Source organism: Theropithecus gelada, chromosome 4, assembly GCF_003255815.1.
Source record: "Theropithecus gelada isolate Dixy chromosome 4, Tgel_1.0, whole genome shotgun sequence".
NCBI lineage: Eukaryota > Metazoa > Chordata > Mammalia > Primates > Cercopithecidae > Theropithecus > Theropithecus gelada.
This window is the reverse complement of record NC_037671.1, coordinates 40,929,388-40,953,784: the sequence shown is the minus strand read 5'-3', so window position 1 is coordinate 40,953,784 and position 24,397 is coordinate 40,929,388. Positions and strand designations below refer to the sequence as shown.

The 24,397-nt window shown below is 41.3% G+C and overlaps 1 protein-coding gene across 1 annotated transcript in view; it reads left to right on the top strand.

The window, feature by feature from the left end:
- The window catches only part of BTBD9 (BTB domain containing 9), a 484,930-nt gene that overhangs the window by 16,568 nt on the left and 443,965 nt on the right, over positions 1 to 24,397 (top strand). The window contains exon 2 of the mRNA XM_025383785.1: positions 12,367 to 12,561. Coding sequence (XP_025239570.1) covers positions 12,469 to 12,561 — 93 coding nt within the window. The 5' untranslated portion in view covers positions 12,367 to 12,468. The remainder of the gene's footprint in view (positions 1 to 12,366; positions 12,562 to 24,397) is intronic.

The following is a 24,397-nucleotide window of genomic DNA, read 5'->3' as shown; positions in this document are numbered from 1 at the left end:
TAGACATTTTAAGATTACATATTCTCCTCAGTTGGAGTCCATGTATTCTAGGTACACTAATTCTTGAAACCAGTTCTTATTAGACGTGGAATCTCCCCTCATAAGGCATTATGAAAATTTATGGGAGTATCTTTGTCTTCTAATGTAATTTTATGAAATAAACATTATTTCATTATAAATTATTTTGTTTCTGCCTTACAGTGTTTTGTTATTGTTTGTTTGTTTTTTGGATGGGGGGGTAGGATTTTGTATACCATTCTATTGCATAGTGTATTTTTATTTTTTTACTATGCTTGATTTTAGTCAAAAGACTGAGAAGCAATTTTTAATGTTTTTAAAGATAGGAGTCTCACTCTATTGCCCAGGTGGGTCTCAAACTCTTGGGCTCAAGCAATCCTCCTGTGTCCAGAGTTGGTTCCTGCCAGTGGGTTCGTGGTCTCACTGACTTCAAGAATGAAGCCACGGACCTTTGCGGTGAGTGTTACAGCTCTTAAAGATGGCATGGACCCAAAGAGTGAGCAGTAGCAAGGTTTATTGTGAAGAGTGAAAGGACAAAGCTTCCACAGCGTGGAAGGGGACCTGAGCAGGTTGGTGCTGCTGGCTGGAGTGGCCAGCTTTGATTTGCTTATTGTCCCCTCCCATGTTCCGTTTCTGTCCTGTCAGTGCCCTTTTTTCAATCCTCCCCATGATTGGCTACTTTTAGAATCCTGCTGATTTGCGCGTTTTACAGAGCGCAGATTGGTGCGTTTTACAGAGCACTGATTGGTGCGTTTTACAATCCTCTTGAAAGATGGGAAAGTTCCCCAAGTCCCTACTCAACCCAGGAAGTCCAGCTGGCCTCACGTCTCAATCCCCCCTCTAAACGGGACACGCCAACTGCTGTTGGGAACTGTGTGATGACCACTCTAGCTACTTCCTGCTGGATAGGGGCAAAGAAGGGGCCCTGCATTTGTAGTATCCTCCCAAGGGGAACTCTCTAGGCTAGCTAGAGAGCCAGTGGATCAGTCCAGGGGTCCTCAGTAGAAGTTGTGACTTGAGCTCATTTGGGGTTCCATTTATAAGACCTTCTGTAGTTTGATGGCCTCGATCCTGGAGGAAACAAATTTGACAAGGAGTTTAAAAATACAGGGCCTGAAGGCAAGTAATAGCAAGATGACTGTCTTGGGACCTAGAAAGGGGAGAAGCCATGTCACCCAACCCCAGAGGTTGGTATAGGAGTTTGAGGGGCGTTGTCTGGTTTCAGAAGCCTTTTCCTGTAAATGCTGGGCAGTGTCTCGTACTAACCCTGACTGGTTAGTGTAAAAACAACACTCTTCCCCTAAGAAAGTGCAGAGTTCTCCTTTCTCAGCAGTGAGGAGGTCTAGGCCTCAGTGGTTTTGGAGAGTCACTCCTGCCAAAGAGTCTATTTGGGATTGTAGAGTAAGGATAGATTTTGTAATTTCTTGCAAACTGTGAAGTCCTTTGAGAGTGTGTGGTAATAGGCTAATGAAGCAGATCACATAAACTAGCTATTCCCGTTCCTGTAGCAATGGCCATTCCTAACCCTTTAAGTAGGGGTATGAGTTGTATGGCCCTGTGCTGATGGACTTGAGCTTTGAGGGGCACTGATATAGTCTGATTTCCTGGGGCAATGTCAATGTTGGGACTTAGGAAGACTAAGGTGCAGGTGCCTGTCCAGTTGGTGGGGGGGGCAGATATAGGTTGAAGTTCTGCATAAGAAGAATGTGCCTTGGCTGGGTAGTCAGAACTGGTTGTGTATGTTAAAAAGGTGTGTGAGTTTGTTGTTTTCATTTTCCTATACTCCTAGAGTACTTGCCAAGGTAGCTCCGGTGAGTGGCTGGAAAGGGGTGTTGGGAGCAAACTGAGTGGCTCCCTGTGTTCTATTTTCCCGTTGGAGAAAAAACGGTTTTGTATCTACTAGGAACCATTCAAGAGAGTAATTGAAAGAGGGGAAGAGAAGGCATTCATTAGTGGTGGGGGCACTGCTGCAGGGGGTCCAGGGAGGAATGGTCATGCAGGGATTATGTTTGCCATTACAAAACCCGGACTGTTAAGCAGGGAGACAAGCCGTATGAATGGAGCTGTTTGGGTGACTTGGCAGTTACTGTGATCAGTTGGGGCTTGAAGTTGTAGGGTGTAATTACACTGATGGGATAGTAGGTGCCCCAGGGGCAGGCCTGATAACAGGTTGCGTTGGATGCATAAAGGGGCTTGGAAAGTTAAGACAGTATTCGGTATTCGTGGTTACAGGGCCATGTATAGGCTTTTGATTGCTTGTGTAATAGGTGAGATTGGAAATGTAAGAACGTAAAAGCTGGATTGTGCATCCTGTTAGAGTATTTTTGGTTCTATCAGAGATGGGGCCTGAGAATTATGGCCTCCAGGTGCAGTGAAGGTGATATTGTATCCCTAGCGCCCTGGAAATTCCCTGAGTTACTGTGGCTTTAAAATCCGAACCATTGTCACTTTGTAAGTTTTGGGGAAACCCAAATCTAGGAATTATTTCACGAATTAGTACTTTAACCACTTCCTGAGCCTTCTCTGTCTTGCAGGGGGAAGGCTTCTATCCAATTTGTAAAGGTCTCAACACAGACTAACATAGTATTGAAATTCCCTTGACTTAGGCATATAGGAGAAGTCTAACTGCCAGTCCTCTCCGGGATAGTGCCCTATTCTTTGTTACCCCAGAGGGGCCTTACGATGGACCAAGGGATTATTATCTCTTTGGCACACTTCACAGGCTTTGACTACTTGTCGGATGGTCGGAGGAGATTTGGCCTTGTAAACAGGGATTTGGCCATTTGATGAGTGTTCTCAATACCCATATGAAAAGTTTGGTTGGAGGGACTTAAGTAGTTTCCACTGGCTGGCTTCGGGTATGAGTACCTTGCCCTCTTCTGTCATTAACCACCCAAAGGGGAGAAAACTATGCCCCCGTGAAAGTCCCCATTCTGTTTTGGTCAGGGAGTACTGGGGCTTAATCTCTTGAACAGGTTTGTTCCATACCAAGGGTCCTTCCACAGGTATTTCTAATGGGAAGTTCCGCCTGGCAGCAATTTTGGCCTCAGCGTCTGCCCGACGGTTTCCTTCTGCCTTTTCTCCTTAACCTTTTTGATGGCTTCGGCAGGGTAAGACTGCCACCTCCTTGGGTTTTTGCACTGCATGCAGTAACTCCATGATTCCCTTGTGGTATTTAATGGGCATTCCCCCAGAGGTTAGGAACTCCCCTTTCTTTCCATATTTCAGCATGGGCATGTGGGATTAGATAAGCCTACTTGCTATCTGTATACACATTTATTCTTTTTTCCTTTCCCAGTTCTAAGGCTTGGGTAAGCGCCACTAATTCTGCTAACTGGGCGCTGGTCCCTGGGGGAAGGGGCTTACTTTCAGGTACTGTTACATCACTAACTATGGTGTAACCTGCCCTTCATATCCCATTCTCCACAAATGAACTTCCATCGGTATATAGGTTAAGGTCAGGATTAGCTAAGGGGACTTCTAAGAGATCCTCTCAGGTGGCATAAGTCTGGGCTGCAATTTATTGGCAGTCGTGCTCGATTGGTTCCCCATCCTCCGGGAGAAAAGTAGCAGGGTTAAGGGCCGCACATGTGTGTATTTGAAACACTGGTCCCTCAAGCAGTAGCCCCTGGTATCTAAGCAGGCGGTTGTCTGATAGCCATAAATTTCCTTTGGCACCTAGCATGTCATTTACATCATGAGTAGTCCAGACAGTGAGATCCTTTCCTTGTACTATTTTGGTAGCCTCTGATACTAAGATGGCCACTGCCGCAACTACTCAGAAACAGTGAGGCCAGCCTTTTGCTACGACATCAGTTACCTTCCTTCCTTCCTTCCTTACTTGCCACTGGTTGTGGGGTTGTCCCACGAATCCGAGTAAGGATTCCAAAAGCTATTCCTGCTCTCTCTGTGGTGTATAAAGAGCAGTTTTGTTCTGTGGGAAGGCTTAAGGCTGGAGCTTGTACTAGGGCCTGCTTTAAGGTTTTGAAGGCTGTTTCTGCCTCTGGTTCCCATTCTGCTAGATGAGTATTTGCCCTCTGGGTCTCCTTGATTAGAGTATAGAGTGGCCTGGCCATCTATCCAGGGATCCATAGTTGGCAAAAGTCGGTGATCCCAAGGAACCCCCGCAACTGTTTTAATGTCTTAGGGCGAGGACATCAAATGTCTCTTAATGTCTTAATGTCTATACAAGCCAGTATAGACTGTATTCGTTCTTTGCTGAGGGTCCTGGTTCCTCTGGCTAAGATTAGGCCTAGATATATGACTTGTTGTAGGCAGAGCTGGGTCTTCGATTTAGTTGCTTTGTACCTTTGATTAGCTAGAAAGTTCAAGAGATCTAGAGTAGCCTGCTGGCATGAGGCTTCCAAACTTGTAGCCAAAAGTAAATCATCCACATACTGAAGGACCAGAGTGCCTGGCCTTGAGAAGTGGCCTAGATCTTGGGTAGTGTCTGACCAAACAGATGAGGGCTATCCCTAAACCCTTGAGGCAAGACTATCCACTTAAGTTGGGACGTGTGATCTGTGGGGTCCTCAAAAGCAAAGAGAAACTGGGAGATAGAGTGCAGGGGATTGCAGAAGAAGGCATCCTTGAGGTCCAAAACAGTGAACCATTCTGCTTCCTTTGGTATTTGAGAGAGCAGGGTATAGGGGTTGGGTTACGACTGGATATAGAGGAATTACTGCCTCATTGATGAATCTAAGATCTTGCACTAGTCACCACTGACTGTTCGGATTTTGTACTCCTAGAATTGGGGTGTTGCAGGGACTGCTGCATTTTCTTACTAATGCTTGAACTTTTAAATATCTGACAATATCCTGTAATCCTTTATGAGCTTCAGGCCTTAAGGGATGTTGCCTTTGATAAGGAAAAGTGGTGGGGTCTTTTAGCCTGATATAGACTGGGCGGGCATTTTTTGCCCTTCCGAATTGTCCTTCCAGTGCCCTGATTTCAGGGTTGATTCCCTCCTCAAGTATGGGGCAACAAATGGGTAACTTGTTCCCCATATTCATATAGATACTAGCTCCAGCTTTGGCTAATATGTCCGTCCCTGATAAGGGTGTGGGACTTTCAGGCATAACAAGAAAGGCATGTGAAAAGAGCAAAGTCTCCCAATTACAATTGAGGAGGTGGGAGAAATACCGGTTACAAGGCTGCCCTAGGATTCCTCGGATGGTAATGGACCCTGGGGACAACCATCTGGGGCAGGAGATTAATACAAAGAAAGCCGTGCGAGTGTCCAGGAGGCAGTCAATTTCCTGGCCCTCAATGGTTAAACTTACCTGGGGCTCAGTGAGGGTGATGACATGAACTGGCGCTTGCCCTGGGCACCCTTAGTCCTGTTGATGGATCATCTGGTTGGGGGCTTCTGGCCCAGAGAACCTTTGTCCTCTGGGGCAGTGTGCCTTCCAGTGATTGCCTTGGCATAGTGGACATGGGCAAGGGGGTGGCTTCTCATTGGACAATCTTTTTTCAAGTGTCCTTGCAAACCACACTGATAACAAGCCCTACTGGGTGATTGGCCTGCTCCATTTTCTGTCCTCTCTGAACCACCAAGGCTTGTTTGTCTGAGGGCCATGACTAAGGCTGCGGCCTTTCTCTTATCTGGCCTTTCCTTTTCAGCCTGTCCTGTTCGTCCCTATTAAAGAACACCGAGGTTGCCAGGTTTAATAATATCTCCAAATTTTGCTCAGGGCCCAGGGCTAGCTTTTGGAGCTTTCTCCTGATATCTGCAGCTGACTGGGTAATAAACTTATCTTTTAGGATCAATTGATCCTTGAGGAGTTGGGTGACGGCAGTATATTTTCTTAAGGCCTCCCATAGCCACTCAAGGAAGGCGGTAGAATTTTCTTCCTTTCCCTGAGTTTTGGCGGACATCATTGAATAATTCATGGGCTTTTTCCTAATTCTCCTTAGTCCTTCTAGAACACAGGTCGACAGATGTTTGTGACTCTAGCCCCCATGATCTGAGTCTAGGTCCCAATGGGGATCCATACTGGGGACGACTTGCTGACCGGTAGGGAATTTGTCCCTTTCTTTGGCTGTCATTCTGTCATTTACTTGACTAAGATACCAGGTATCTGCAAACTCTTGGGCTGCAGCTAAAGCCGCATTCTTTTCATTAAAGGCCAAGGTTTGATCTAACAGTAGCATGATATCTCTCCAAGTGAGGCTGAATATTTGCCCTAGATCCTGTAGGACATCTATATGTTTATCAGGATCATCTGAAAACTTCCCCAGGTCTACCGTGATCTACTTTAAATCAGAGAGAGAAAAGGGGACATGTACCCAGGTTGGGCCAAATTCCCCTCCCCCTACAGCTTGAAGGGGACATGACCAATAGCTCGGGGGGGTTTGTGGTCCCTTGGAGATTTCTTTGCTTGTTTCTTTCTGGGTGGGGGAGATTAGAGGAGGCTCATCATTAATAGGAAGGGGAGCTGTAGGGAGGCTTGGATATGGAGGTAAGCTGAGAGGTCCTCCTGTGGAATGTAAATTGCAAGCTTTGTATAGTTGTGGATTATCATTCGATGAAAAGAAAGCTTGGACATAAGGTATTTCACTGCATTTGCCTTCTCTCTTACAGAAAAGGTCAAGCTGCAGGATAGTATTGTAATTTATGCTTCCCTCAGGTGGCCATTTTTCCCCATCAGAGAGAGAATATTGGGCCCAGGCCAGAGTGCAGAAAAAAATAAGCAGCTTCTTTTTCAGGGTTTGCGGGTCAAATTGGTCCCAGTGGCTTAGGATGCATTTCAAGGTGAGCTTGTTGATACCTGAGTGTTTCCCATCTGAAAGGAAAAACCGTTCACGGTTTTGGTCTGTTTTTTCCCCGTCCAAGAACCTGCAATGGTCCCTGGACCCTGCTGTTTGGAATAGTTGAACTTACCGAGGCAGCAGCAGAAACACTTGTTTTCCTCCTAGACCACAAAGAGGACCGAGGAAGGTCGGATTTAGTGGCCCTTACCAATACATTCTCGAAAACCGGCACCCAAAGAGGACCAAGAAAGGTCAGATTTAGTGGCCCTTACCAACGCATTCTTGAAAACCTCTTAGAGACCTAAGCGTTTTCTCCTGTTGGTATTGGGAACTTACCCTTGTCCTATAAAGATGATATGCCTCAAAATGGAGTGGAGGGCCATACACTGAGGGAGGGAAGGGATCTCCAGCGTTGGAAGAGTGACGCCTTTTGTCCTCACTTCTCATGAATAGGACAAATATCCCCCCAACTTTGGAGTCTATAATTTCTGAGGCTCCCCATATCCTAGCTTTGGAAATGGCCTTTGTTAGGCCTGCTAGTCTGAGGAGGCATCCTAAAATTCCAGATAGTCCCCCCTATGATGGGGCTTTGGGCAAAAATTATGTCTTTCTGATTGGTGAGCCCGGGTGCCTAAAGAAGGGAACAGAGTCCCGAAATTTATATTAGAAATCATCCTTATAGGAGAAACTAGAAGAGCATCAGGGACAGGGAGTGGTTTTTAGAAGCAGTACTAGCCTTGGAGAAGAGAGGCAGGAGGAAGTTTGTCTGACAGGCGTTAGGACCCAGGAGGCAAGGGTCAGGATAGATAGGATAAATGGGCGAGCCTCGCTTGGGTGATGTAACTTTGAGAGTTCTGCTCATGACTGCAGGGTCAACCAACTTTTTGTTGGGACCCTGGAGCTGAATGGCTTTCTTCTCTATCAACCCTCAGCTCAGCCCAGAAGTGCAGGAAAAGCAGAAGCTGGTTCCAGGCAAAGCAATGCTCCCAACTCCAAAGAGTTGAGGGTTGTTAGCCCTTTCCCAGAAAGCCTGACGCCCATGTCTTTTTTTTTTTTTTTTTTTTTTTTTTTTTTTTTTTTTTTTTTTTGAGACTGAGTCTGGCTCTGTCGCCCAGGCTGGAGTGCGGTGGCCGGATCTCAGCTCACTGCAAGCTCCGCCTCCCGGGTTCACGCCATTCTCCTGCCTCAGCCTCCCAAGCAGCTGGGACCACAGGCGCCCGCCACTTCGCCCGGCTAGTTTTTTTGTATTTTTTCGTAGAGACGGGGTTTCACCGTGTTAGCCAGGATGGTCTCGATCTTCTGACCTCGTGATCCGCCCGTCTCGGCCTCCCAAAGTGCTGGGATTACAGGCTTGAGCCACCGCGCCCGGCCTCGCCCATGTCTTTAGTCCGGTGGCTGCACCAGTCACTTTTAACTGACTGACAGGTGCCCGGTGTTTAGCCCCGGAATTCTAAGGAAAAATAGGACAGAATAGCAAGCGAAACGGGTCTGATGGTACTCACCGCATAGCGGTATCCCAGACGAGCCCCGAAGATATGTTCGGAGTTAGTTCCTGCTGGTGGGTTCATGGTCTTGCTGACTTCAAGAATGAAGCTGCGGACCTTCGCAGTGGGTGTTACAGCTCTTAAAGATGGCACAGACCCAAAGAATGAGTGGTAGCAAGGTTTATTGTGAAGAGCGAAAGGACAAAGCTTCCACAGCGTGGAAGGGGATCCAAGCGGGTTGCCACTGCTGGCTGAGGTGGCCAGCTTTTATTCCCTATTGTCCCCTCCCTTTTTTCGTTTCTGTCCTATCAGAGTGCCCTTTTTTCAATCCTCCGTGCATTGGCTATTTTTAGAATCCTGCTGATAGGTGCATTTTACAGAGTGCTGATTGGTGCGTTTTACAGAGGGCTGATTGGTGCGATTTACAATCTTCTTGTAAGACAGAAAAATTCCCCAAGTCCCCATTCGACCCAGGAAGTCCAGCTGGCCTCACCTCTCACTCCCACCTCAACTTTCCTAGTAGCTGGGACTATTAGACATGTGCCTGGCTTGCTAGTGCATTTTTAAAAAAGTGTTTAGTAGGTTATATATCTCTGAATCTTATTTCAGAATAGTAGGACGGTGTAATAAAATATTTGTTATAAAAAGTAGGTGTTGGGTCTAATAGCATGGATGGCCATTGTATAAGTTAAAGTCCAAACGTGGCACAACTGGCTTCTCTGCTCAGGGTCTTACTAGGCTGAAATCAAAGTGTCAGGAGGTCTGTAATCTCATCTGAGGCTCAGGGTCCTCTATTTAGCTCAGTGGTTGGTAGCAGAATTGGGTTCTTGTGATTATACAACTGAAATCCTCCTATTCTTGCTGGCTGTTGCTTTCAGCTGGAGGTTGCTTTCAGCTCCTAGAGGCCGCCCCCAAGTCCTAGCCGATGGGTCTCTTACAACATGGCAGCTTGCTTCTTCAGGGCTAGTTGGAAAATCTCCCTCCAGTCAGCTATAAGACTCTTATGTAAAGTTATTGGAGTAACTATCCTGTCATATTTCCAGGTCCTGTCCACTCTCAAGGGGAGAGGATTATATAGGTGTATGAACCAGGGAGCAGGGATCTTGGGAGCCATCTTACATTTCTGCCTGCCACAGCCAATATTATCCTATCCTCATATCTGTAACTCTTCACTGTCAGTGAAGTTCAGTTATTTGAAAAAGGACTGCAATAATTACCTTAAGCATTCACACAGGTATTGAGTACCTACTCTCTATACCAGGTACTTTTCTAGGCACTGAGGTGAATAAGGCAGAATCCTTGCTCTCCTGGAGGTTATCTTCTAGGGCTAAGAGCAGTGAAGAAAGTCAAACGGAATAGAAGGTTAGAAACGGTAAAGGAGTGAAGGGAGTAGTAGGGTATGTAGGGTGGTTAGGGAACCAAGACCTGAATGGTGAGTGGCCAGTAGTGTGAAGCTTTGGGAACAAAACATTCTGGTAGAGGGAAGGTAATGATAAGGATCCTAAGTCAGTAATAAGCTTTGACTGTGTTTAAGGAACAGTAAGGCCAGTGTGGCTGGAGCAGAATGTGCCAGGAGAGGAGCTGGAGATGAGTTCGGGGAGGTGGTTGGGTTGCAGAGCTGTAGATCTTGGTGGAGTGTGATTTTTATTCAGCATGAGATAGGAAGGCATTGAAGGGTTTTAAGCAATGGAGTGACTGATCTGGTTTATATTTTCAAAAGATTTATTTGGAGAAATGGCATGTAAGGGTGGAAATGTATAAATACAAAGAGATACAGTTTGAAGGAAAAGAATATCCTTCTAAGTACAGATGACAAGAGCGCTGGCTAGAGTGGGATCAAGGAAGGCTTCCTGAGGAAATGGCACCTGAGTTGCACTTGGATGATGGAAGGTGAAAAGAGGAAGCGTGGTCCCAACAAGGGATCAACTTATGCCAAAGCCCTGTGGCATAAGGGAACATGTCAGTGCTAGGGAACATCAGGGGGAATGATTAGTTAGGCACGGCCCAGATTCCATAGGCCTTGAAGGCCCAGTTAAATGTTTTTTTCTGTGGTTCTTTTACGGGATATCACTGAAGGGTTTTAAATAGCGACAGGAGTACTGGAAGAAGAGGATGAGGGAAATGGTTTATACTTAGTTTTGTAATTTGAGAAGTTCTTTCTGGTTGCTGCATGGAGGACAGTTTGGAGGAAGGTCTGAGTGGAAAGCGGGAGATCACTTAGGAGCTATGTGAGGGTCCGAGTGAGAGGCGAAGGTGGAGTGAACTAGAATGGTAGCGTGGAAGTTGCAAAGAAGTAAATTGGTTTGAAAGCTATCTTAGGAGGTAAAAACAAAAGACTTGCTGATGGATTAGGTTGGAAGGTGAGATCCAAGGCGGTGTCTTTCTGGCTTCCACAGCTGGATTCACTGAGCTAGGGAACATTGCATAAGGACAGGCTTTCATCAGGGAGGGGCATAGAGAGTGTGAATTGAGTTTTAAGGTACCTTTGAGAAAAGTAGGTGCAAATGTAAAGTAGGCAGTGGTAACATAGGGGTCTGGAATTTGGAAAAGAGATCTGTTAATATCTGTATGACCTCTTTTGTTAGTTTTGAGGTCTTAAATATATTTGCCAGTCACTGTAAGGTGCTGGGGATGTAAAGATGAGTAAGATGTTATTCAGCATTTGTTGAGTGCCTACAGTCTCTATGTTCTGGCTATTGTCCTCTGGGAGCTTACTAACCAACAAGACAGGTCAGTAACAAAATCACAGCAAGGTATGATGGGGGCAGCGATAGGGGGAACAGAATCTGACTGAAGAGGTGACCTCGATTGGCAGCATCAGTGAAGGCTTCTGCTGAAGGGCTTGAAGCCTGTTCTGAGCCTTGAAAGAGGCAGAATTAGCCAGACAAGGAGAATACAAGAAGTTCCAATAGTAAAAGGCCTGGAGGTATGAGAGGAGAGACTTGACAACTCAGAAGAGCCAGCAGCTCCATATCCCTGGCTCTCACTAACCGGGGAACAAGGTGAATAAGCAGGAGGGCTCCTCACCAGCAAAGTCTGCTTAAGTTGGATGTTTTTATGGTGGTAAGGGTTGTGGTGAGACTTGACATAGCTGTTTGGAAGGAGAGAAAAGAATATTCATAGCTGGAAGGGACTTCAGAGAACTTTTAGCCCTGTCTTCTCGTTTACAAATGAGATTACCAAAAGCCAGAGAGGACAGCTGATTTGCTGATAGGAAAGGCAGGGCCCACATCTCTCAGAGTCCAGATCGAGGTTCCTTACATTGCTACAGGAACGTCAGTACCCCTTAACCGTGTATTCCCAGGCTCCCTCTGACATTTTTATACTGAAACAAAATATGCAGGAAATACACAGAATGCTGTCATTGAGTAATGCATGTGTCCATATGGGCCATATATATATATGCTGTCATTGAGTAATGCATGTGTCCATATGGGCCATATATATATATGCTGTCATTGAGTAATGCATGTGTATATATAGGCCAAATATATATACACATATATATATATATATATATTTTTTTTTTTTTTTTTTTTTTAAATAAGAGTCTCACTCTGTCGCCCAGGTTGGAGTGTGGCATGATCTTGGCTCACTGTGGCCTCCACCTCCTGCAATTCTTATGCCTCAGCCTCCCGAGTAGCTGGGATTACAGGGTTCCACCACCATGCCCAGCTAATTTTTTTATTTTTAGTAGAGACGGGCTTTCACCATGTTGGCCAAGCTGGTCTCAAACTCCTGACCTTAGGTGATCCACCTGCCTTGGCCTCCCAAAGTTCTGGGATTACAAGTGTGAGTCACCATGCCCGGCCTGAGATTTTAATTCTGACAGTATGACTTTGGATACCCTTTATTGGCTTTCCTAAGGCAATCTCTAAAGCAGCACTGTCAAACAGCACTATAATGTGAGATACAAATGCAAGCCTTGTATGTAATTTTAAAACTTCTAATAGCTACTCTGATGAAAAAAGTAGAAAAGACCAGTTGAAATTCATTTAATATATTTTATGAAGACTAATATATCTAAAATAATACCATTTCAACAACGGCTCAATAAAAACATGTTTTTTTTGTAATTCTTTGAAATACAATTTATATTTTACACTTACAGCTTGTGTCAATTTGGACCTACTATATTTCAAGTGCTCAGTAGCCACATGTGGCAAGTGGCCATCATTGTGGCCATTGCAGCTCCAAAGGGACAGGAGAGTTCATGGGAAGTAGGCACTGCATTCTACTGCCTCATGAGCCCAAGAAAGCAAACCTTGCTGAAAATCAGCAGCTAAGGCAATTGAAAGGGAAGAAGGTAAGAGTAGTAATTCTTGGGTCTGATACAATGAATGCCCCTAGGCCCCTTCATGTCAGGCTTGAAGGGGACTTGGGGGTGGGGAGAGTGTGGAGAATGGAAAAGAGTTTGCCCTTTTATTGCCAGGAAGCTAGTAAGTTATTTTTTTTCTTTCTAAATTGAGACTGCATTTCCCCACATTGTTACTCATCATGGTTAATTTCCATAGTACTCCATTCCTTAAGTCATCTTGGGAATAAATAGACATTTGTAGGCTGGCCATTAGATAGTGCAACATTGTTTCTAAGGAAAAGACTTACGAATTCAAAGGCTTATATATAATTTGTTTTTGGAATGTCATCATTTTTGATTGCCAAGGGAGTGTTTGGAGAAGGAATCACAGTTATCTTTTGCCTATGATCTCTAACTTACAGCACAAGAGAAGGATACTAAACTTTGTTAGTTGGTATCTGGGTATTACCTGCTCTTTATTCCACTGTGGCTAGGCTGGGCTTGGCTCAGAATAGGCCTTTACCAATTGTTGGCTTGAATATTAGTTGAAGAGCAGACATTCGTGAAACACAGCTATGTGAATCATTTATTTCATGAGCTTCCATTCTTAAACACTTGCTTTTCATAGGTCCTACCCAGTATAACCAAACTAACAAACTGAGTAACGTAGAAGTGTAGGAAGAACAGAGTCCTGGCCTCCCGTGTTCTGAAAATGCACACCTATGCACTGTCTAGAAATGCCTGATCATGAGTCTTATATTTTTGTGAATGGAAAAATTGAATAGTGATATGTAGAGATTTTATGGTGTTGATTCTCAGGATAATAACATTGTTAAGGTTTGTTTATATTCCATTCAAAGTATTTATAGACTTGACAGTTGAAAAAAAAAACAAACCTAAATCACTAGAGACTTTGAGAGCAAACACCAAGAAAGGTGCAGTATGATAATTAAGTGGTTTTGTAAGTTTAAATATATTTGGAAAGAAATGAGAAACATACAAAGTGTGATAAGGGAGTATAACCTTGGTTAGTAAAGTAGAAATGAGGAAACCAAATACCCACTGAACACAAAGGGAATGGAGAACTTCCTAATGAAAATATTTGATTATAAATAGTTGAGAGATATTTTTAAGATGAGGACGTATATTTTAAAATCAATTCCTGAGACTCACATGGAGTTTCACATTTGTGTTTAATGTCATACTTGTTTATTACATCCTTGTGGGACACCGGGAAGAAAGACCTAGTCACTGCCCTCCAGGATTTGCATTTGGACACGTATTTAGCTAATTCTAAAAAGTCTCTTGTTAACTAAAATTCTGTCCGCATCAGTGTTTGCTCATGTCTCATTGCACTGTTTCTTGGCACAAGTAGGAGGTCATCTATATTTTTAAGAAAATACATTTAAAAAAATGCATCCTTTTGATAAATCTCTTTTAATAATTTTCACTGTTTAAATTTTTCAAAATGTCTTTTATGTAAAAGAGAAATCCATTCTTGTTCTAAAAGAAGGAAACACTTGAGAAATACGTTAAGTTTAATCATAAAACTTCCCAATCATTCCCTATCTTCCTACATTCCCACTTCCCTCTCTGGAGGTTACTGCTGTAAGCAGTATGATGTGTGTGCTTGGAGTTGTTTTTTCTGTGTATGTTTATTTAATAAATATTTAGGTACCTCTAGATGCCACGCATGTACATATACATATTTGTATTTAGACGCACATATATCCTCACGTGTATTTCATATATTTAAATAAATGGATCCTATTGTACGAGGTCTGCTTGCTTATGTCACTTACCATGCTTTGGCGCTCAAGTCAGAACATATAGATCTATTCCATTCTTATTGATGGCTATATTGTATAGATGCACTGTAATATATTTTCCATTCACTGTATTGATGGACGTTTAGTCTCCCCAGCTTTTTGCACTTACAAGCAATGCTGTAATTAATAACCTTATACATTTCTAGAAGCACAATTGCTGGGCCGTAGGAAATGTATATTTAAAATTTTGATAGACTGCCAAACTGACCTCCAAAAAGCTGAACCAGTTTATACTTACAACAGTATACGAGAACATTATTTTCTACATACATGATTTTGTTAGTTTTAGAGCTGGAAGGACAACAGAATGTGGCCTAACTTCCCTTTCCCTCTTTCAAGGGACTTAAAATGATCTGCCCAGATCTTACCCCCACAGAACTATGAGCACTTCTCCATTTCTGATCTTTGTTTCTATGAAGACCTTGTAGTTTAAGCACATTTTATATTGCAAGGTTCTACGACAGTGTTTATTTGTTTCTGTCTCTTCTCTGTTGTTACTCAGAACAAACTTCCTTTTCAGTCTCATATTTTCCATTAGTGCCACTGAGTGTCTCCTCCCCTTGCTGTGTTGTCTGCATGGAACATCTTTCATTTAATATCCTTAAAAAGCTACCTTCTAGGCCGGGCGCGGTGGCTCAAGCCTGTAATCCCAGCACTTTGGGAGGCCGAGACGGGCGGATCACGAGGTCAGGAGATCGAGACCATTCTGGCTAACACAGTGAAACCCTGTCTCTACTAAAAATACAAAAACTTAGCCGGGCGAGGTGGCAGGCGCCTGTAGTCCCAGCTACTCGGGAGGCTGAGGCAGGAGAATGGCGTAAACCCGGGAGGCGGAGCTTGCAGTGAGCTGAGATCCGGCCACTGCACTCCAGCCTGGGTGACAGAGCGAGACTCCGTCTCAAAAAAAAAAAAGCTACCTTCTTTAATTACTTAAATCTCATTTTATCCACAAGGCGTATGGGTTACTTTAGGTTTACCATGGCTACAGCAAAGAGAGTATTTTATGAATCTTGTTTCGTCATCAGCGGCTGATTCCTGTTTGCCAAGTAAAACATAAGCTTCTTCGTTTATATACACTCCGAGAAGCTGGCATTTGTCTGTTACAACATTTCTGCTGGCATTTGTCTTTTACAACATTTCTGCTACAATTTGCTATAATTTGTCTGCTTTATATTTGTCAAATAATGTGATGCCATTTCAACTAATGAAGTCTAGCAACATTTAAAAAATTTGTTAACAACAATTCATTTTTTTCTTTTAGAAATGACCTTCAGAAAGTATTCTGCTTATAAAGTGTAAATAGTTTCTCTTCTTCTTGTGTCAGTGTATTTATTTCTAAGGTACCTGCATTGTAAGCTTCTGTTACAAAGGCATAGTTCCAATATCTTCTTTTGATGGGCTATGAGAATTTGTGTCAGTGACATCCTAAGTTGGTACTTTAGCTGAGTTGGTCACATACCAGTATTATGACTTTAGGTAAGGAATCAACTGATGAAATTCTAAGGAACAGAGATCAGCTTTGATGCATATTTCAATCATGATAAAAGAAAGAGAATTCAATATTAGATGTGAATTAAATTTGCTCCATGAATGTTGTTCAAAACTGAGGATAGCAGTCTAATCATAAGCTCATCAATTATTCATTAGTGTCTTGAGGGTATTAGTGCACAGAATACAGAAGAACCATCCACTACCCTTTAGAGTTTTTGTTCTCAGAAGGAAAAAAAAATTCTCTCTTTTTTTAAATTGGGTTTTATTCTCCCACACTGTAGGTGAAGTGTATGTACACATAGAAGAAGGTGAAAGGCAGGCCACATATTTGCTTATTCGTGGGGGTTTGTGGAAGTATGGTGGTAAAATTAAATTTGAAATATTAAAGGCTGGCAGTTTTATAGGAAAAGTCTATTTTCCTAATATTAGGAGAGACATGGACTTCTTGGACTTAAAGTCTTTTTTTTGAAATAAGGGCTTGCCCTGTCACCCAGGCTGGAGTGCAGTGGCGTGATTATGGCTCACTGCAGCCTTGACTTCCAAGGCTCATATGAATCTCCTGCCTCAGCCTCCAGTGTAGCTGGGACCACAGGTGTGTGCTACCATGCCTGGCTAATTTTTTGTTTGTTTTGAAGAGATGAGGTTTCACTTCGTTTCCCAGGCTGTAAACTCTTTTTGCCTAAGCTTTTTTTGTTCCTAAAATGAAGTTGTTGGCTTGAGTTGTGCCTGTTCCTTCCTTTATTCTTACATACACACTATAGATTTGGATTTGGAAGAATTCTTGGTCAATTCAGTGGCCCCTTAGCTCAGCCAGTATCAATGGCTGTAGTTTTTGGACAGTAACTCCTAGACTGCATGGGGATACCTGTTTCTGAGTTTCTTTTTCTTCTGCTGCTTCTTTTTTTAAAATCACAGTAGAGAGTGTTATGTTGGAGTTAGAATAAAGTTAATGTTCATAAAACAAATGGGGAAGAGGTTATATGGGGCAAAAAGAGCAAAACACTAGTATAATTTGTGGAACATTTCCTTTAGATTATGTTCTAGAATGGCACAGATAAACTTATAAATCAAGATTTTATTTTGTACAGATTTCTCAGAGTTGATCTTTTTTATTTTACAATTCCACAGAAAATAGCCAAGATACCAGGTTTAACCAACAGTAGTCAAAGTATGCATAGTAGAACATTTTTATAACATTGTACAAATGAAAAGCCAATTTCCTTTACACAGACAATAATGCAAATGTTCACAGTAGCTTTGCTACAAAGAAATTAAAGTGCTGCAATTGATGATTCCACTGCTTTAATGGGAGTTCATGCTATAATAACCTTTATTAATTAGGAAAATATCATATAATTTAAATCTGAGCAAGAATATTACAGACCCATAAGTTGCCACTGAAGAAATTAAACAGAAATGGCTTGTCTTGTATTTTCAAATATTATTACAACTAATAACCTCTGCACTCATCATGACTTTTTCATTGCTTTTTGGCTCTAGGTGCATATATTTTTCTGCTCCCTGAATACAGATCATGCAGTTTTCAATGGCTTGGGACCAACAAGGCTGAGAGTATGGAAAAGGATAGTTATGTAATCTCTGAGATCCATAAGTGATACCAACTTCTTAGAGTTGCAGTCTATGACTTGTCATTCCTAAAAGTCATCTTATCTTATTTTATGGGAGATTGCCTTATAGGAAGTCACATACTAGAGCAAATGAGAAGTAAGAGACTGAGGGGAAAGTTTGGTGGCTGAATGAGGTAGGTTATAGGTAAACATTTGGAAGTTAGATTATGAAATCTGGTAAGTTTTTGTACCTGATCCTTTCTGAAGGGAAGGAAGAAGAAGAAAGCTTCAGGATTTGGGGGAATTTAAAATCAGAATGAAGCTCAGTGGGGTCATTTGATACTTATTTTATTGGAAGATGCCTGATTTGAATGATTTTGTTTGTTTTTTCATAGTTACTTGGGAAAGGTTGTTTTAATAAGAGGTTGAATCCAGAGAGACTGGAGAGTGCTTTAATTGAATAGAAAATAAAAATAACTTGGCAAATTATAAATTGGGCCTTTTTTTTTTGCCTTGGGAGTCTTGATATTTTGTGATTAAATAATAAATAATAAAGGAGTAGCTTCTCCCAGCCACCACAGAGTTAGTTATTATACAGAGTGAGCCTGGAGCATTTCATAGTCTAGAAGAACATTTCTCAAAAGATGGCCCAAGGCTACTGGTCCAAAACATATTGGCAAATAGGAGGAAATATCAGTCTTTCATTTATGTATATCCTTTGGCAACTTACTGATAACCAGTCAAGTGAAGCATTAAGAGTATGCAAAATGTGGCATACAGAAACCCACATTAGCATAATACTACAGTTTACAAAGGCTTCTAATTTAAGTTTTCTACTAAGAGGTTTGGATACTATGCAATGCATAACAACTTTGCAAAGCTCCACATATGAACATATGAACATGCATAAGGTAGAATTACTTTACATTTTAGAAAGACATATATCATCAGTATATGTTGAGTTGAGCTTTTCATTGGTTTCCATTCTTAATTTTTTGTTATAAATTACTGTTTAGTCTTTATTTAAATTTCTTATAGGTTGTTCACTTAACCCTGTAGTATATATTGATGCATATTTGTATCAATAGTATTCTTATTTTGTAACTTTTAAGTAACTAGATTGTACATTGCAGTTCCAATGTGAATTATTCTCTTTGTATTAGCAAAGCACATGTATGTATAATCTTCCCAAAGAGAACTGAAAAATAGCATTTCATTCTTATCACCCTTGGCATGTTTTACCTGATCTGAAGATGGTATGTTAAAGTTTGAGAACTGCTCCTCTGAGGATTTAGCTGGCAGGTCTAGAAGTCAGAGTCAGAATCATTTCTGACATCTTACATTCACTTAGCAAGGTCTTATAAGTTCAGGACCTTGACAAAAACCCTTTCTGAATCTGCTACTTATTGGGTATGTGCTTTGACAAATTACCTAATCTTGCCTGTGTCTCAATTTCCTGTTTATAAAATGGAAATTTTAAAAGTACCTACCTAATTCAATTCTTTGAATATTTAATAAGATGATATATGTAAAATGCTAGGACTGTCTGGCTTATAAGCAAGTCTTCAATAAATAGTAGCCATTATTGTTAGATGAGAAGTACTTTCAGTGTCCCTACTGTAAAATGGTTAATTTGTTACCAGATTCTAATTTGGTTTTAAGCTTGTTTTCAGATTAAAACATCCAATGAATATATATTTAGTCAACAAATATTTTAATGCTTTTTGTGTGGAGGTTCATTGTTAATTATATTGTGTGTTTCAAATGATTTATTTAATCATTTAAAATAATCAAGGGTCACTTTCTTATAAAATCTTTACTGCTAGTAAGTAGTAAAGTTGTCATATTGGCCATTTTCTTATTATTTGCTGTGTTGACAATGTTATATTATCTTCAATCAGTGGTTTCATTGTGGGAACTTTTTTTATTTTTTAAGACAGGGTGTATTAGGGTTCTCTAGAGGGACAGGATTAATAGCGTAGATGTATATATGAAGGGGAGTTTATTAAGGAGTATTGACTCACACGATCACAAGGTAAAGTCCCACAATAGGTCCTCTGCAAGCTGAGGAACAAGGAAGCCAGTCCGAGTCTCAAAACTTCAGAAGTAGGGAACCCGACAGTGCAGCCTTCAGTCTGTGGCCAAAGGCCCCAGAGCCCCTGACAAACTACTGGTGTAGATTCAAGAGTCCAAAAGCTGAAGAACTTGGGGTCTGATGTTCGAAGGCAGGAAGCATCCAGCATGGGAGAAAGATGGAGGCCAGAAGACTCAGCAAGTCGGCTGTTTCCCTTCCTGCTTTTATGCTGGCAGCTGATTAGATGGTGCCCACCCAGATTGAGGGTGGGTCTGCCTCTCTTGTCCACTGACCCAAATGTTAATCTCCTTTGGCAACACCCTCACAGACACACCTAGGAACAATACTTTGCTTCTTTCAATCCAATCAAGTTGACACCTGATATTAACCATCACACAGGGTCTTGCTTTGTCACCCAGGCTGGAGTGCAGTGGCATGAACATGGCTCACTGCTGCCTCAACCTCTTGGGCTCAAGCAATCCTCCTGCTTCAGCCTCCCTAGTAGCTGGGACCGCAGGTGCACACCACCATGCCACGCTAACTTAAAAACAAAAAGTTTTATAGAGAAGGGGTCTCGCCATGTTGCCCAGATTATGGGAACCTTTTTATAATTCACTTCTCATTTTGTGAGAGAGAATTTTTAATTAAAACTAGATAACATTTGGAAATTTCACTTAAGCAAGCACATGTTAACTTAATACCATGCACAAGTAAGGACACTACCTTCAGCCCTGCCTCTTTGTGGAATTCCCACTCTTCTCTCAAGTCACCTATTTATTTTGTGACACAAATGACTGTTTTTGACATGTAGATCATGAGAAGGAGGCAGTGCCGTCCACTTACTAAGAATTAGTAAAGCTGGCCGGGTACGGTGGCTCACGCCTGTAATCCCAAGCACTTTGGGAGGCTGAGGTGGGCAGATCACCTGAGGTCAGGAGTTTGAGACCAGCCTGGCCAACATGGTGAAATCCTGTCTCTACTAAAAATACAAAAATTAACCAGGCATAGTGGTGTGCGCCTGTAATCCCAGTTACTTGGGAGGCTGAGGCAGGAGAATCACTTGAACCCAGGAAGTGGAGGTTGCATTGAGCCGAGATCACGCCACTGCACTCCAGCCTGGGTGACAGAGCAAGACTCCCTTTCAGAAAAAAAAAAAAAAGAATTAGCAAAGCTGATTTTTATTCTCATTTTTCTAGGTTAAAAATTAATATCAATCCAGGCATGGTTGTGTGCACCTGTAGTCCCAGCTACTTGAGAGGCTAAGGCGGGAAAAGCACTTGAGCCTGAGTCTAGCCTGGGCAACATAGCATGACCTCATGTCTAAAATACATACATACAAACACACCAGTATAAATGTTAATATTTTCTTTCCAAATTCCTGTGGTTTGTATTGCAGTCTCCCTGGAATATGAGCAGTGCACTTGGGAGAGCACATAGCCAGTTATTTGGATATTAACCCTTACTCTCATATAAGAATATAACTGATAATTTTCTGAGTTCTGTTCATTTAGTATTCTATTTAGCATCTTTGTGGTGGTTTTGGTATGGTACTTACGGAAATATTTGACTTTCTAAATCTCATAAAATCATGGCCTGGCCTATGAGTTTTAGAATTTACATTACTTGTTATCTAGTCCTACTTTCCTTAGTAGACAATGAGTTCTTCAAAAGTAGAGACTTCCATTAATCTTTGTGTTTCTGTCGCCTAGCACTGAGCCTGTATTGTAGAGAGAGCTCAATAACTCTTTAATTGAATGAATTATATACATATTCAGAAACTAGTTTGGCCATTGGCAAAGAAGTGGAGAATCAATGTGGTAACTGGAAACTGGAATTACATGCATGCTCAATAAAATAATCTTGTCAAATATGTTTTATGATACCATTCTTTAGTGGTCAAACCTGAGCATGTTTATAAACATTTATTTGCAAACAAAAAATTACAGAAATGACGAGACTTTGGACACTCAAGTCTTTCCCAGAGGAAAAGGTATGTCAGGAATCCTGTCATGTGAACTCCAGTCATGTTCTTACATAGCACTTTACGAACTGGAGGATAATTCTCTTCTGCAAGGTTTAGAATTGGGTCTGCAAAATATCTGAGTCAAGGTTACCTCTAGCAGCATGGTCAGTCTTCACCTGTTTCTGTAGACTTTTGGATGACAAGGGTAGAGTATATATCAAGAGAAGTGAGTATCCTTCCTCTGAGAAGTAGAATGTGATTTTTTTTTTTTTTTTTTTTGGAGAGTGTTTAAGATGCAGACAGGACATCATTTATCTCCCCAAGCGATATCAATTTAAAGTTTAAGGAATACTCCTTCAAATTACATACCACATGGGTACCAAGAGCAGAAAGAAATTGCTAAACCATATGCTTGTAAATGCCATCTCTTTCCTCAAGAGAAAGATCATTTATATTTTGCAATTAAAGAGCAGAAGGTCTTTTTTCCCATAAAGGCTTTTCAGTCAGGAAATACACCGGGCAGAGAGGGCTTCCCAGGGGAGATTCATACAGTGTTCAAGGACTCTGGCATCTCCACCTTGTGGAACTTTGCTCTTTGACTATTTCCTGATTAAACAGTGGAGAATAAACTTTAATTCTAAAAAAATGTAGTTAGCCCTGGTTAAAGTAAAGTTTGTAAACAGTTGTATAAGTGAGCTTTAAGTAAAGAAATCGATGTTTGGGTCAACTTGTTTTTTTCCCCCTTAAGGGGCAATTATAACGTTACAGCACTGTGAACTACATATGGTACTCTCAGTTTATTGATGGACATTGTTTATTACTTTGGTTAGAACAAATGGGTGTTGGTTTCTTACTGCATAATAAGCAGGCAATAACCCTCAGGATTTTAGTACTGCTGCTTAAGTCATTTTTGATTTTTAATGCATTTGAATTCATGAAAGTTAACTAGCCAAGAAAAATAGTATAGTTTCTATACCACCATCCCTGGTAAATAAATTCATATGAGGTCCCAGAATCCAAAACTATTAATTGTGTATGGTACCATGAAAGGTACCATTTCCTGGTTGAGATATTCCTGTCCTCTCTCAGTGTAAGTCCTTCTTCCCCCTGCCTTTCCTACTGTTCTTACCCCCATCTTGAAGGAACAGTTTGAGTGAATAGATTACCCTTGCCCTATGCTGTGAGGATCAGCAAGTTTAGACTCCAGGACAGTCAATAGGGGCAAACTGAAGAACACTTTGCACCTAGAAAAATCTGCCTTAAGTCTAGAAAGAGTCAGACAGAAACTCTCTTAGGTGAAGATCTTTAGTTGGGAAATATCAGATGCAGTGTCCTAGTAGGCCATGCTCCCCAGGTATCTGATTTACCTGTCTTAGTGTAATGAACTTTTTTTCCCCTTGCTGGTTTTAGTGTAATGAACTTTATGTCCTTGCCTTCAAGTTGTTAATTAATTTTTCTCTGCGGAGATAATACATAGCCCCTCTGCTTGCCATTTCTGTCTTAGTCACTAAATCAAGTTCTATTGCTATGGCAAATCCAAACACTTGTTATCTCATACACAAAGCAATTTATTTTGTAATTTTGTGGCCAAACTTACTGAAATATTTGTTTATAGTTTTACTACAAATAAACATTATAACATTTGTAAACATTACAGAAGTATGTAGCGCACTATGCAAAATTTTCCCACAGCCCCAGTCTAGTGACTTAACCGTTGGTTAACAATTTGATGTATATTCTTGCATTTTCAGTGTATTTTTTTAAACAAGATATTTCACTATACTATTGTTTTATAGATTGTCTTTTGTATGTAAATACACATGCTTAAGATTTTTTTCAGTTCATTAGTATCTAACTTTATTCTTTTTAAATCATTTATAATATTTCATTGTATAGACATACCATTATTTGTTTAACCAATTCTCTTTAAATGGGCCTTCAGGGTTTTTTCCAGTTTTTTTGCATTACAGAAAGTGCTGAAGCTGACATCCATATACATTTCATTTTGTACTCTTATGTGAATATTCAGCTTACTTTTTTCCAGATGGCTAGCCAATACCTTTTATTGAAAAAAATTCCGTATTTTCTCCCATTTAATTGAAATGCTACATTTATATAAATGATGCTCCTAGACTTACAATATGGTTACATCCTGATAAACCCATGGTAAGTTGAAAATGTGGATCTTTTTATAATATTGGATCATTCTATCCCCAAACAACTTATGTCTCTGTATTTTTCTTAAATCTTTCAGTGGAGTTTTATAATTTCCTTACATGTCCTATGAGTTTATTATTACAAGTTACCTGTGTTTTGCAGTTATAAACTGCAGATCTTTTTACTAATATTTTCTAGCTGATTGTTTTTGGCATGGAAGAATGCTAGATACTTTCATATAATTATTTTATGTGGTCACTTTAGTGAACCCCTCTTATTTTCTCTAATTTTTCAGTTGATTCTCATGGATTTTTCATGTGGGCAGTCATTATCTGCAAATATTGATTTTTTTTTTTTTTTTTTTTTTTGCCTCTTTGTTTCCTAATCCATGTAACTTAAATTTGGTTTTTCTTTTTTATCCTTTTGAGACAGGTTCCTGCTCTGTTGCCCAGGATGGAGTGTAGTGGCACAATTATAGCTCACTGCAGCCTTTAACTCCTCGGCTCAAGTGATCCGCCTGACTCAGCCTCCTAATTAGCTGGGATTATAGGCTCATGCCACCATGCCTGGCTAATTTTTAAGTTTTTTTGTAGAGACAGGGTCCTGAACCCCTGGTGTCAAATGATCTTCACATCTTAGCCTCCCAAAGTGCTGGGATTACAGGCATGAGCTCCTGTGCCTGGCCAACATTTTAAAATACACATAGGTAGACTGAAACTATCACTTTGTAGATAAACTATCCCATTGGTGAAACAATACTCAT